Raw genomic sequence first — 15,497 nt, forward strand, 5'->3', positions numbered from 1 at the left:
AAACTTGGTGATGATGAGTAAGAGAGAGAGAGAGAGAGAGAGAGAGAGAGGTGGAAAGAAAGAAGGAAAGAGGTGGAAAGAAAGAGAGAGAGAAACAAAGAACGCAAATAGGTAGGAGGGAGAGAAAGCATGCCTCCCCTTCGCTTTCCCAGCTGCCCGGATGGGAGCTGCACAATATGTGTGAAAGAGCCGCATGTGGCCACCCCTGCCGTATGTGTTGCTAGCCCCTGTCTCCCACAGAGGAGGCTTACTCTGTCTGGCCCAGTGTCTAGCAAGGGGAAGGGACCAAGGGCAACACCTGGACTGAAAATTCTTTCATTTCATGATAGATCAGAAGTGTAAGAATTCCTTGTCCCAACCAGGGACTGAGGAGTGAACCCTGGGAACCCAAACAAAACCTTTTTCTGTCATTCAGAGGAGACCACGGTTGTCAGGCCCCCTCGGCCGCCAGCAGGGAATGGGGAGGTAGATTTGCAAGTTCCAGGTTGGGAAACACCAGGAGATTTTAGGACGGAGCCTGTGGAAGACAGGGACCTCAGCGAGGGACAGTGCCCTAAAGTCCACCCTCCAAAGCATCCATTTCCTCCTGGGGAACTGATCTCTCTAGTCTGGAGATGAGCTGTAGTTCCTGGGAATCGCCAGGTCCCACCTGGAGGCCGGCATCCCTGGCTTAGATTAGGCTAGAGATCTAGTTTCGGGGGGGGATCGCGGGGGCTCGCAGTTCCCCCGGGTGAGGTATGGGGGGTAGGGCACATGACGAAGCCCCGCCCCCTGCTTCCAGCCGCCCAGCTTCCGGCCCTCATTCAGCCAGGAGGAGGCAGGAGAAGAAGGAGGGTAAGTTGCTTCCTCCCTGCCTCTCCCCACCCCTGCCTGCCTGGGGCCAGGGAGGGCCTTCGCGGGGCTTCCTTGCACTCCCGCTGGCCTTGCAGGTCCACCGCTGGGCCCCTCATGGGGTTCGGCAGTGGAGCTGCAAGGCCGGCGGTGGCGGCGGGGACCGTTGGCGGTGGGGTGTGTGGCCTTATGACACACTTTCGGTGATGTCAGGGGGTGTGGCCTTATGACACACTTCCGGTGATGTCAGGGGGTGTGGCATATGCTAATGAGTTATGCTAATGAGTTCCCCTAGCTCTTTTTCTACGAAACGACCCCTGTTGATCTCCTTGTGTCAAGTGCTCCCAAGCCTGTTGAAGAGCATAGCATCCAGATGGTTGCTCACTTGCTTCGGAACGTCCGATGGCCAGTGTGGGACAAAACTCGAGCATCAGTATCTTTCGATACTTCCAGCAGAATTGTGGGCGTGCATGCAAAGTGCCATGAAGTCACAGCCAACTCATGGCGAGCCCAGTGAGGGGCTTTCAAGGCAAGCGAGAAGCAGAGGTGGTTGGCCATTGCCTTCCTCTGCAGAGCCTTCCTTGGTGGTCTCCCTTCCAAGTACCACCCCTGCTTAGCTTCTGGCGACGCCAGCAAAGGGCTTTCAAGGCAAGCGAGAAGCAGAGGTGGTTGGCCACGGCCTTCCTCTTCAGAGCCTTCCTTGGTGGTCTCCCTTCCAAGTACCAACCCTGCTTAGCTTCTGACTTAAGGTGACCTCAGCAAGAGGCTTCCGTGGTGAAATGAGAAGCAGAGGTGGTTGGCCATTGCCTTCCTCTGCAGAGCCTTCCTTGGTGGTCTCTCTTCCAAGTACCGACTCTGCTGAGTTCCCAGGATCTGATGAAATCGAGCTCTGTCATGCCGCCTTCCCTCAACAGAATTGTACATCAATCTTAATCCCCCCCCCCCGCATTCTTTCCCTGCCAGGAAATGGCCAGCAATGAACTGAAAGAGATCCGTAAAGCCATGACCAAGGAGGCTATACGGGAGCATCAGATGGCGAAAACAGGAGGGACCCAGACCGACCTCTTCACCTGCGGGAAGTGCAAGCAAAAGAACTGCACCTACACCCAGGTGAGGCTTTGGGGCAGCCCCTGCATGGCCTAAAGAGACCTGCTGCTTAGCTCACCAATGCTCAGGACACTCCCCCTTCCCTGCTGAGAGGCAAGGGAATGCGGCTTCTCCACGGAAGCACTGTCAGGATCAAGCCCACGCTAGACTTTGCAACAGGGAGAAAGAACGAGACCATAGATGGCCCTCTGACAGCACTGCTGATTCTGTGAACTTAGGAGGATCATGCCAGGGAGGGCAGGAAGGGTTGCCTCAATGCTTAGTTCTCACGGCCCCTTTTTTTACATGCCTAGGGAAATGCCAATTGCCACTTTGGGGGTCAGGAAACAATTTTATTGTTGCCCCCCCTCAAGCACCAAGAATACAGAGCATCCCTTGCCCCAGACTGAGAGTCCCTATCTATACCTTGTGGCTGATAGCCACTGATGGACCTCTGCTCCATATGCTTATCTAATTCCCTCTTGAAGCTGCCACCACCTCCTGTGGCAGTGAATTCCATGTGTTCATCACTCTTTGGGTGAAGAAGGGCTTCCTTTTATCCATTTTATCCGCATCTTTATGCTTCTGGGCTTTTATCCTTCAGGACTTTAATCCTCTTCCAACAGGTTATCCGTTCTAACCTGACTACTCAGTGGTCACATTTTAGGCACTCTATATAGATTTGGTTGTGCCATTTCTCTCAGACTCACCTACCTCACAGGGTGTCTGTTGTGGGAAGGGGAAAGGAAAGGAGAGTGAGTGTAAGCCGCTCTGAGACTCCTTTGGGTAGTGAAGGGCGGGGTATACATCCAATCCTCCTTCTTCAATTTTGTGGCGTCATTGTTTGCATCATGGTGGATATTGCTGAGGAAATCCATCTGATCATGTAGATTGTGGGAAGTGGGATGCATTACACGCAATTGGACAAAGGGCACAATCCTCACTCGAGCCCCTGTGCAGCTCCGTCAAGCATCAGCAGGGCTTGGGCAGGATGACCTTTGCAGTGTCTTGTGCCCCAAACGTCCAAAGATTGCCTAAGCACAAATTTCAGTTGTGGCCAGTGTTCCCTCTAAGCTGAGTGAGTGTGAGCCAGCTCACAGCTTTTTAGCCTCCGGCTCACACATTTCTGTCTTAGCTCAGGAAGGAGGGCTCCAGAGCAAACTAATTTGTGCAGCAGCCAAATCGTTCACTCACAACTTTAATACCAGTGGCTCACAAAGTAAAATTTTTGCTCACAAGACTCCACAGCTTAGAGGGAGCATTGTGGCTACTTGATTTCGGACCCAGAAGTTGGTGATGAGTTATTTTATGCTACAGGAGGCATTGTAGAGGGTGGGCACGCCAACCTCCCTTGTGGGAGGGTGTTAGCTGACGGTCGGACGTCCTGGTCAAGGCTTGTAAGGTGAAACAGCTTCCCGGCTACGAAAAGAACGCCTGCAATGGATGTTCCGGCCAGGCGGTGGCAGTGTGGCGATTGACATACAGGTCCTGAAGCCTGGCCAGCAAGCAGCCATATGGGAACATGACGGAGCCAGCCAGAAGACGTCTACACCGGGCAGTGACGGCGCGTGCAATTAAAAATGAATATATGTTGTCTTCCCTATCCCCTACAAACATTATTAGTCCCTTGTCTATATGGAGTAACTGTACATCACTTTGAGCCCACTGGGGAAAGCGATTAATAAATGGAAAGTATTATTATTATTATTATTATTATTATTATTATTATTATTATTATTATTATTATTATTATTATTATTGGTAGGTTGCTATGTGATAGTCCAGGTGGCCATATGCACTCTAAATTGCCATTGCTTGTTTCATTCGCACAGGTGCAGACCCGCAGTTCGGATGAGCCAATGACCACTTTTGTTGTGTGCAATGAGTGCGGAAACCGCTGGAAGGTAAGGGAGACTCCTTGCGTCTTGGTCTAAGGCCCAGCGGCACGTTTTGTTTTGTAACCCGCCTCCTTCCCCCCAAACATTTCTTTTCCTACCTACTGTTCTCTCTGGCAGGGAACGAGGTATCTCTCCTTCCCACCAGCCATCCGGCCTTTGTTGTATCTGCTCTTTTCAGTCTTCAGCTTTACTTACTATGCATTTACTTCATTTATACCCCAACGGGGACCCAAAGCAGATTACATCTGTTTCCTTTCCTCCATTTTATCCTCTCAACAATCCTCTAAGGTGGGTGACGCTGGGTGTGTGGGACTGAGCAGAGATCTGAACCTTGTTCTCCCGGGCCAGGTCTGAAACTCTAACCACTAGACCACACTGGCTTTCATGGGGTGGCTGCTGTTGAACTGTAGTGAACAGCCAAACTTTAATGAGTCCTGCAACTCATGTGGTGTCACGTTGCCCAGTGGATGCTGCCCAGACCGGCAGTGTTTTAACCCAGCAAAGTATTTTTAAAAGATTTCAGTCAAGTGGAAGATCTGCAAGGACTTGTGGGGTCTAGGGTTGCCAGCCTCCAGGTGGGGCCTGGGGATCTCCTGCTTTTACAACTGATTTCCAGCTGACAGAGATCAGCTCCCCTGGAGAAAATGGCTGCTTTGAAGGGGGAATTCTATGGCATTGTAGCCTGCTGAGGCCCCTCCCCTCCCCAAGCCCCGCCCTCTCCTGGCTCCACCCCCAAAGTCTCCAGGTATTTTCCAACCCAGACCGGGCAACCCTAGTGGGGTCATCTTATTTTCTCCTCCCCTACTATTTTGTCTTTTACGTCCCTGAAAGGTCCCAGAGCCTCTCCCCTTTTCCTCCTTCCTTTCTCTCCTTCCCTCCCACCAGCCAACCTACCTTTACCTGCACCTATGTCTTCAGCTTTCCCCCCTTCCTTCCCTCCTGCAGCCTTTCCCCAGGAAACCTCTGTGCAGCACTGTGACATCCTCGCTTATTGGGGAGAAGGTTTAACTTTAAAATACTATCTGTGTACCTAAACTTGGTAGATTTCTGCTGCCACCAGGAATTAAAAATTCGAAATCTCTCTCTTTTGGTAGAATGACCTAGGGTCTGGGGACTTCAGAGGACTATGTGGCCCTGAGGAAGAACTATTCTGATTTCTGGGATAAGTTTAAATGAAAAATGATTTATTTAATAAAGAACAAAATAGGTTTCTGGTTGTTTTGAACTGTTGCTGATAAAAGGAACTTGTAAATATAACTGGCAAAGCTTGGTGTCACAAACAGTCTCTCAAACTCCCAAAACTCCACTCTGACAGGTGTAGACAGGTCTAATCTCTCTCTCTCTCTCATATATATATTCACAAAGAATAGACTCAAAAAACCATAGTCACACAGACTATGCTCTCTCTTCAAACCTCACATACAGAATCACCTCATAGACACCCCTCCTCCCACACTCTCAGTCATCAGTCAATCACATCACACTTGTCTCCCTGTATCACTCTCCTTACAGTACTGCAGTCAAACTAAACATTAAAAGAAACACACACCAAAACATGAAATTACAAGCACCAGCTGCTGAGCTGGGCTGGGCCCGGCTATACAATGGCAGCCACCACAGGAGGTCCAGTTGTGTGGTGGTGGCAGCCGCTACCAAGCCGGGCCCAGTTGTTACATAGTGGCAGCCAGTGCTGAACCCCAGTTATGCAGTGGGGAGCCTGGAAAGACTTGCAGAGGATACCTCATTTGCCCCTGTATCCGCCTTCCCACCCTATTTCTTCTTCCCCCTCCTCCTGGCAGTCCCCATATCCCCGCCTTTATTTGCTTCCTTCTCTGCTTCCCAACCAGTCACCAACCAGACTTTTATCTGACCGTCCCATCTTTGGCTATATCTATTCGCTTCATTTGTACCCCAACTTTCTCCCCTATGGGGACCCGAAATAACTTACATCGTTCCTTCTGTCTTCCGTTTCATCCTCACGACAACCCTGTGAGGTAGGCGAGGCTGGGTCTCGCAGATCCTAGCCTGAAACTCTAACCACCGTACCACATTGGCTTCCATGGGGTGGTCGCTGTTGAACGATGGCAAGCAGCTGGGCCCGGGTGAGTCCTGCAACTCATGCATCAAGCTGCCCAGTGGGTGCTGCCCGGCCCGGCCCTGATGCCTCCGCCCTGGAAACCCCCTGCCCTTTGCCAGCACACGGCCCCAGTCTCTGGATTTAGGTATCCACTATGTTGAGAATGAGACACAATGATGATGATAGATGATAGCTGTTTATTTTGCTGTACTTGTTGCGAATTACCTTGAAAACCTTGGGAGGGTAGAATTTTTCAATGAATGAATAATTGGATTACAACAGGCCCGTAGCCAGGAGTTTTTTGTTTGGCGGGGCATTTACATTTTTAAGGGGGCAGTTAAATTATAGTTGATCTGAATGCCTGTCTTTAAAGGGTGAGGCTCTGAGCCTGTTTCTAGCCCTTCCAGTTTGGTGTAGCAGTTAAGTGCGCGGACTCTAATCTGGGAGAACCAGGTTTGATTCCCCACTCCTCCACTTGCAGCTGCTGGATGACCTTGAGCAAGCCGTAGTTCTGATAAGAGCTGTTCTTGAAAAAGGGCAGTTTCTGTCAAGAGCTATCTCACCCCCGCCTACCTCCCAGGGTGTCTTGTGGGGAGGGGAAGGGAAAGGAGTTTGTCAGCCGCTCTGAGACGCCTTCGGGTAGTGAAGGGCGGGGTATAAATCCAATCTCTTCTCTTCTTCTTCCTTTCAAGGGACAGGGCAGCAAGCACGTCAGTTCCAGTGTTCCCTCTAAGCTGAGTTAGCGTGAGCCGGCTCACAGTTTTTTAGCCTCCAGCTTGCAGATTTTTGTCTCAGCTCAGGAAGGATGGCTCTGGAGCAGTGTTCCCTCTAAGCTGTGGAGTCTTGTGAGCAAAAATTCTACTTTGTGAGCTACTGGCATTAAAGCTGTGAGCAAGTGATTTGGCTGCTGCATAAATCAGTTTGCTCTGGAGCCCTCCTTCCTGAGCTAAGACAAAAATGTGTGAGGTGGAGGCTAAAAAACTGTGAGCTACCTCACACTAACTCAGCTTAGAGGGAACACTGCTCTGGAGCAAACTAATTTATGCAGTAGCCAAATCGCTCACTCACAACTTTAATGCCAGTAGCTCAGAAAGTAGAATTTTTGCTCACAGGACTCCACAGCTTAGAGGGAACATTCCTAGGAAAAAACAGCTCAGAGGACATTTACATGCCTTTTGAGTTCCCGTCCCCAGGGCAAGAAACCTTAAAAGAGCACTCTACAGTGGCACCTTCAATCTATTTCCAACAATCCCCCTTTCTGATCGCCCAGTCCTGCTATATACCACTGAAATCATGGTATACAGAAAGGGGGATTGTTGGAGATGTATTGATTGGTGCCAGTCTTGAGTGCCCAGCAGAGCTTTCTTACTCTGTGGAGTAAATGCCTTACTCAAAAGGCATTTAAGGTTGCGGTCACACGTGCCAGAAAAAATGGAGGGGGGACGAGGCTATTTCTTCCGGACAAATCTGACTCGCAGTTGCACGGTCACACCTCCCCTTTGAAGCTGCGGGCGCAGTCCATCAGTGTGTGATCAGAGGCAACTGCGGGTGACTCGGGAGGGGGGGTTGTGCTGTTTCCCCCCCACGTGCTTGAACGAGGGATCGATGAATCGCACTTCCACACCGAGGGCTCCCTATGGAGTCTGCGGTGATGCACATACTGCAAAGGGGGCGGCACATAGTCGGGATGGCCTGATCAGACCATCCCGACGCCATGAGAGCACGCTGGAGCGATCATCAGACAGGTGAAAGTCCACCCGTGGCCCGTCGCAACCCGTTCACTACCGGGTTTCCCTCGGTGTCTTTTAACTCTGCTTCTGCGGTGGAGCAAAATGGGTTGCTGACGGCTGCGGGGCGCTTCTCAGATGTTGTCTGATCGCGCCCTTTAAATCCGCCCGGCATTCGCACCGATGTCGGGTCTAATTGTGCGTAGGGCTCTTTAGCTTGGAGAAACGACAACTGAGGGGTGACATGATTGAGGTTTATAAGATTATGCATGGGAAAGAGCAGGTAGAGAAAGAGGCACTTTTCTCCCTTTCTCACAATACAAGAACTCGTGGGCACTCCATGAAACTGCTGAGCGGTCGGGTTAGAACGGATAAGAGGAAGTCCTTCTTCACCCAAAGAGTGATTAACACATGGAATCCACTGCCACAGGAGGTGGTGGCGGCTACAAGCATGGACGGCTTCAAGGGGGAATTAGATAAGCATATGGAGCAGAGGTCCATCAGTGGCTATTAGCCACAAGGTATAGATAGGGACTCCGAGGCAAGTGATGCTCTGTCATCTTGGTGCTTGATGGGGGGGGTCAACAGTGGGAGGGCTTCTAATGTCCTGGCCCCACTGGTGGACCTCCTGATGGCCCCTGGTATTTCTGGCCACTGTGTGACACAGAGTGTTGGACTGGATGGGCCTTTGGCCTGATCCGACATTGGCGTCTCTTATGTTCTTATGTGTGATCGCAGCCTAAATGTCTTCTGAGCGATCTTTTCCCAGGTCCCACGATGCCTGAGGGCAAGCCATATTGCTGCTTTCTGTGGGGGTCTCTCCTCTAAAATAAGGTTTCTACACACACACATACACATTAAAAAATACACAAAAATACCTCCCAAAATAAGATTTCTGGAATGACTATTTTTTGGGGGGGCTTTTAATTAAGGGTGCGTGGCCCCGAAATGCCCCACTACGGGCCTGGATTACAGCCAGATGTTTGAGAATGAAGTCCGGCATCGTTGTGAGTTTCTGATCTAACAGGACTACCAGACCCCCTTGTCAGGCCTGCTCCTCTTCTCCTTCGTGGGTTCCGTCCCCCTCCCCGCCCCCCAGTCCTTCATGACAATAAAACACTGGTTCCTGAATCAAAACGGTTTGCCAAGAAGACCTCTCCCCTACTTCTTGGGGTCTCGTCCCCACCGGAGCGTCCGGGAAACCGCGTTGCCTCTTCATCGTTTCTCTAAACCCGAGCCTTTCCTCGCCCTCCCCTTGCAGTTCTGCTGAGACGTCTCCGACGAGGCCAGCGACAGCCGATCCCGGGCCCGATCTCCGACGCGCATCCCCCCAACACCGCCAGCGGATTTTGTACCGTTTCCATCGCCGAGTCTGCTTCGCGCTCGTGACACCAGGCAAGGGAGGACGACCCGGCTGCCGGTTGGAACCCCCGGCGGGAAGGAGCAGCCGGGAACGGGATGTTGGGTCGTCGCCACCTGGGAAGCTCACAACTGGACTGCCTTCATAGTTGCTCTTCCTAATCCGTATTGTCATGAGTATGGAACAGTATTAAACTTTTTTTTTTTAATTTGGCTAGGCCTCGAGTCTTGCAGTTCTCCTTGTTTCTCTTGCACCTTCTCTAAAAAGGAACGCATCTAAGTCTCCCATGCGGAGGCAGGTGAATCGTAGAATGTTAAGAGTTGGACGGGACCTTGCAGGTCATCCAGTCCAGCCCCCTGCACTCTGCAGGAGCCTAGCCGAAAGAGAGCCCAACGACATACCCGAAAGATGGTCGTCTGGCCTCTGCTTGAAAATGTCCAGCGAAGGAGCCTCCACCACCTCCCGAGGCAGACTGTTCCACTGCTCAACCACTCTGACAGTTAGGAAGTCTCTCCTGATATTTAGCCAGTATCGACTCCCTTGTAATTTCCACCCATTAGATCTAGTCTTGCAATCCGGAGCAAGAGAGAATAGATCTGCTCCATCTTCTACATGACAGCTCTTCAAATACTTGAAAACGGCCATCCTGTCCCCTCTAAGCCTTCTCTTTCCCAGGCTAAACAGACCCAACTCTTTCAGCCTTTCCGCGTAAGACTTGGATTCCAACCCTCTCACCATCCTGGTTGCCCTCTTCCGGACACGCTCGAGCTTGTCAACATCCTTCCTAAAATGTGGTGCCCAAAAGTGGACACAATACTCCAGGTGAGGCCTGACCATAGCAGAATATTTATTATTTATTTATTTATTTTATTTCATTTATACCCCGCCCTCCCCGCACGCGGACTCAGGGCGGCTTACACAGGCAGCGGGGAACGGGCCTCTGGGGCAGGGGTTTCCCCGCCCCCCGGGGGGACTTGGTAAGCCTAGGGGGCGGGGGGGAGTCATCCAAACTGGTTATCTGCCCAAGCTACAACCTGGGTGGGGTTCTCATTCTTATTTCGATTTTGTCCTACCACCAGGCCGCCCCCCTTTCTACCAGATGTCGCTTCTGCTGGTTTTAACTGGTCCCACCTAGAGTGTCTCACGCAGATACAAAAGGTGGACCAGGATGCGATTCTACCGATTCTACCAATTTCTTCCACCAGAATGCCTGTGGGTGTTGCTACAGATCTGGCGTAGTGGGCCATAACATCCTTGGGAGGGCCTAGGCCGTGCACTTCATGTGCCTCTCAGACACATGGCTTGAGACCGGTTTACCTAAAGGCTGTGAGCTGTGAGACACAGACGGAACTTTAGCCCAATCTGCGCTGTCCGAGTAAGCAGACACACGGAGCCCTGCGCACATCTTGTTTGTGCTAGACTCTCTCTTTGGGATAACATGATGCAGGATACAAAGATGGTAGTATCAGCTCTTGGTTAACATGATAAGGGAAAAAACCTTTAGCACAAAGGAAGGGTCCCTCCTGAGTACCACCGCAACCTTGTGAAATATACATAATTCCATCCTTCCTGGCCAATGAAGCCCCTAATTCATAAATCCTTCTCTGCAAGTAAAAAATCTTTCAAGACGACTTTAGAGTCTGACGCTTTGAAAGGAACAAATGGAAGAAGAAGAGATTGGATTTATACCCCGCCCTTTACTTGGTGTCTCAGAGCGGCTTACAAACTCCTTTCCCGTCCCCTCCCCACAACAGACACCCTGTGTGAGCAATGTTCCCTCTAAGCCGTGGAGTCTTGTGAGCAAATATTCAACTTTGTGAGCTACTGGAATTGTGAGCCATGCTCTGTCTAAGCTGCGGAGTCTTGTGCGCAAAAATTCGACTTTGTGAGCTACTGGCAGTGAAGTTGTGAGCAAGAGATTCGGCTACTGTGTGAATTAGTTTGCTCTGGAGCCCTCCTTCCTGAGCTGAGGCAAAAATCTGTGAGCTGCAGGTGAAAAAACTGAGCTAGCTCACACTAACTCAGCTTAGAGGGAACAGTGCCTGTGAGGTAGGTGGGGCTGAGAGAGCTCTTTCAAGAACTGCTTTTTCAAGGACAGCTCTTGTCAGAACTATGGCTTGCCCAAGGTCATCCAGCAGCTGCAAGAGGAGGAGGTTTGGTCCAGGCCTGTAACACTTTAGAAAGGCTTTTCGGTTGTATCCAGCTGGTAGTTAAGAAAAGGCAAAGGCAACTTTTTCAGACCCAGGAGATGTTCTGGCTGGAAAGGCCCAGGAGACTTTTCCGACCATTCCCCTTCCTCCTCCACCCCTGAACCCAAGCCTGACACGGGTGGTGAGGGAGAAGGGGCACGTCTCTTTGACTAGCTCTCAAAAGCTCCTGATGTTGCTGGTGCTAGTGTCAGCAAGATTAGCCACAGCCACTGCTTGGTCAGATACTCCTAGCCGTGGAAAGGCCAACATGATTCCCGGTTGCATATGCACATGGCGGGGGAGGCCCAAGTGGACTAAAGTCTACACAAATACAAAAGACACAAATTTGCCTAGTCCTGCCTGGAGCGAGAGGAGGCTCCATTTCGGACGACTTCGCCCCACTGAAGAGAAGAAACCCTCAGGTAAGTTCCAATGTTTCGTTCTGCTTTTGGAAAATTAGTTTAGGCAGGGCTCTTTTTGTAGAAAAAGCCCAGCAGGAACTCATTAGCATAATAGGCCACACCTAATAGCAGGAGCTCATTAGCATATTGGGCCACACCCCTGACAGCACAGCTCATTAGCACATTAGGGCGCGCCCCCATGTTACCAGAAGTGTGGTCATCCAGCCACACCCACCTTTCCCTTCTTATTCTGCTTACCTTGTTTGTTGTCCAAACCCAGGGCCTTTTTTTGTAGCAGGAACTCCTTTGCATGTTAGGCCACACACCCCTAATACAGCCAATCCTAATGAGTTCCTGCTGTTGGGTGTGGCCTGTTATGCTAATGAGTTCCTGCTGGGCGTGGCCAACTTGGGAGCCAGCCGGAACGCCGTTCCTGTGCGTTCCTGCCCCAAAATAACCCTGGGTGCAGAGTCTGAAGTGGTCTGGAACGAGTCTTTCTCACACACGAACCAACCTGCAGGTGTGGTGGCTCATTGCTTCTGTCAGAGTTACGCGAACAAACGTGCTTCTGAACACATGAAGCTGCCATCTACTGAATCAGACAATGCCCGACATTAGTCAGTATTGTCTACTCTGACAGGTGGCAGCTCACCGAGGTCTCAGGCGGAGATCGTTCACATCTTCTGCTCCGTGATTATGGGATGTGGAACGGTGCAGTACAGTTCGATCTCATCAGAACTTGAAAGCTAAGAGGAGGAGGAGAAACTTGGAAGCTAAGCAGGGCCGGTGCTTGGGTGGGAGACCACCAAGGAACACTCTGCAAAGGAAGGTGTGACGGATTGCACAGAAAAGCAGGCTTTTAAAAACGCTACTTGTGTCAGAGTCAGGGAGTTCAAGAGTTAATCTTCCCTGGATCTCTGAAGGGAGAAACCCACTAGTGCAGTGATGGCGAACCTTTTAGAGACCGAGTGCCCAAACTGTGACCCAAAACCCACTTATTTATCGCAAAGTGCCAACACGGCAATTTAACCTGAATACTGAGGTTTTACTTTACAAAAAAACAGCTCATACATTAACTTCAGAGGATCCAAACAAAGTAAGGAAAGCAACCCCAAATGCTTTCATTGACTTAAAATTATTTGGCAGAGAATCCGACACTTTAATGATGGTCTGGGCCTGACTGGGGCGATGGCACGCGTGCCCACAGAGAGGGCTCTGAGTGCCACCTCTGGCCCCCGGGCCGTAGGTTCGCCACCACTGCACTAGAAGCACTAAGACAAAGCTCTTCTCTAAGAAACCGCATTCAAGATCCTGTGTAAAAGCTGAACTATATACTAAGCAAAGACCTCTCACTGAAAAGGGCTTGGATTTGAAAATAAGTTACAACAACACGCTCTTGTTTGTTCAAAAACCTCAGTTCTCTCTCTCTCTCTCTCTGTATGAACATTTGAAAGTTTTACCTCAGCAGCCTCTATATCTTTAATACTCGTATATATCCCCTGCCTGTTTATTAAAATCTTTATTCTGTCTTTGTTAATTTTGCCTCACCTGCCATTTCATGAGGGTATTTCAAAACAAGACAGCTCCTGTATTCTTTCTAGTCCCTGTGCTGGGTCATAAGCCTAAACTAATATCTGTGACAGGGTGGGACAGTAAATGCTTACAAAATAAAGAAGATATACACGATACTGAAGGGCGGCTCAGTCACTGCTTATTTTTGGTGGGGAAATCTGCCTGAAAGTGGGGAAGTGTCAGGGGTCTGTCTAGGCTTGCCAAGTCCCCCCCAGGGGGCGGGGAAACCCCCGCCCCAGAGGCCTGTTCCCCGCCGGCGGCGGATCGGGCCCCGGGGGGAACCCCACCCCGACGTGCACGTCACCAGGAAGTGATGTTAGGACGCCGGGCACGCTGGGGGCATCCTAACGTCACTTCCTGGTGACGTGCGTCTATGGTTTTCTCTCCGATGATCGTGGCCCCGCCCCCAGCGTGCCCAGCGTGCTAACGTCACTTCCTGGTGACGTGCGTGCGGCGCGTGCGCTCCAGTCACCGCCCGGGAGTCCCCCGCTGCGGCTGAGAAACGACTTGGCAATCCTAGGTCTGTGACAGAAGGCAAAACACCTCTGCTTCTCACTTGCCTTGAAAACCCATTTTGAGGATCGTCATAAGTTAGAAGCTCAGCAGGGTAGGAACTTGGAAGGGAGACCACCAAGGAAGGCTCTGCAGAGGAAGGCAATGGCACACCACCTCTGCGTCCTACTCGCCTTGAATGAAAGCCCCTTGCTGGGGTTGCCGTGAGTTGTTAGCAGCTTGATGGCTGTTTCCATATATTCACCCACACTACGTGATACGGAGGTGCTGGGGATGGAACCTGGGGCCTTCTGGGCCTCGGGCTGTTTGAAAACTAGGAAGCAACTGAACAGATGTTTGAGACACAGAACTGAGTTTGTAGCTCCTCTCCAGTCTGGCTGCCTAGTGGGGAAAATCCATGCCTATCATTTGCAGTGGCTCAAGTGGTTAAGACGCTGAACTGCAGGCTGTGGAAGGTCGGTAGTTCAGCAGTTCGAGATCTGAGTGTGCTGCATGACGGAGTGAGCTCCCGTCTCCAGTTCCAGCTCCCGCCAACCTAGCAATTCGAAAGCAAGAAATTGCAAGTGGATAAATAGGTACCACTTCGGTGGGAAGGTAACAGCGTTCTGTGCGCCTTGGTGTTTAGTCATGCCGGCCACATGACCACGGAAACGTCTTCGGACAGTGCCGGCTCTTCGGCTTTCAAACGGAGATGAGCACCGCAACCCTAGAGTCGGATTCGACTGGCTTTCGAGCAAGGGAACCTTTACCTTTCCTCTAAAGACTTTTCAAAAATTGGGGATTGGGGTGAGGGTCAGTTCCAGGGAAAGGCTTTGATATCATGGTCCGAAAATGCAAGAGTGTTTTGGGCCTCCGCCGCACATGTTCTGGGCTTAGATTCCACGACTGCTTTGTGCCCATGCCAGTTTGAGAACCAGCTAAATATGGACAACACAACAGACAGCCCTGCCCATCTCCTCACAAACCCAGCCTTTCATGCATTGCAAAAACAACCCTCATTTATCCCTCCGGCCAAATCAATTCCGCTCTGGCTGTAGCCACGCCATCCGGGGAAAGACATGCAATACTTCCAGCTAATGAATTGCTCCAGTTGCTAGGGCATTCTTTCATTCACCAGAGATTTGTGGTGGCTCGATCGGATCCCCCCAAAACCACAAGCTGTTGGCCCTCCAGAGGAACTGGTTGGTCACTGTGTGAGACAGGAGGCTGGACTGGATGGACCACTAGTCTGATCCAGCAGGGCTCTTCTGTTGTTCTTGTGAAGGCCTTGATCTCTGTGCCATTTTGGCTCTCCAGAGGAACTGGCTGGTCCCTGTGTGAGACAGGATGCTGGACTGGATGGACCCCTGGTCTGATCCAGCAGGGGTCTTCTGATGTTCTTATGAAGGCCTCGGCCTCTCTGCCCTGCTGTTGGCCCTCCAGAGGAATTGGTTGGCCCCTGTGTGAGACAGGAGGCTGGACTGGATGGACCACTGGTCTGATCCAGCAGGGCTCTTCTATTGTTCTTATGAAGGCCTCGATCTCTGTGCCGTTTCGGCTCTCCAGAGGAACTGGCTGGCCCCTGTGTGAGACAGGAGGCTGGACTGGATTGACCCCTGGTCTGATCCAGCAGGGCTCTTCTGATGTTCTTATGAAGGCCTCGGTCTCTCTGCCCTGCTGTTGGCCCTCCAGAGGAACTGTTTGGCCACTGTGTGAGACAGGATGCTGGACTAGATGGACCACTGGTCTGATCCAGCAGGTCTCTTTTAATTTTCTTATGAAGGCCTGGCCTCTCTGCCCTGCTGTTGGCCCTCCAGAGGAACTGTTTGGCCACTGTGTGAGACAGGATGCTGGACTAGATGGA

General features: G+C 51.2%; 1 protein-coding gene across 1 annotated transcript in view; it reads left to right on the forward strand.

Annotated features, from left to right (window-relative positions):
* TCEA2 (transcription elongation factor A (SII), 2) overlaps positions 1-9,116 on the forward strand; it is a 43,808-nt gene extending 34,692 nt beyond the window's left edge. The window contains exons 7-9 of the mRNA XM_015424878.1: positions 1,795-1,941; positions 3,750-3,821; positions 8,881-9,116. Of these exons, the coding sequence (XP_015280364.1) occupies positions 1,795-1,941; positions 3,750-3,821; positions 8,881-8,889 (228 nt within the window). The 3' untranslated portion in view covers positions 8,890-9,116. The remainder of the gene's footprint in view (positions 1-1,794; positions 1,942-3,749; positions 3,822-8,880) is intronic.
* Positions 9,117-15,497: the final 6,381 nt, after the last annotated feature.

The sequence above is a fragment of the Gekko japonicus genome, unplaced genomic scaffold, assembly GCF_001447785.1.
Source record: "Gekko japonicus isolate JY-2015 unplaced genomic scaffold, Gekko_japonicus_V1.1 scaffold2894, whole genome shotgun sequence".
Lineage (NCBI taxonomy): Eukaryota > Metazoa > Chordata > Lepidosauria > Squamata > Gekkonidae > Gekko > Gekko japonicus.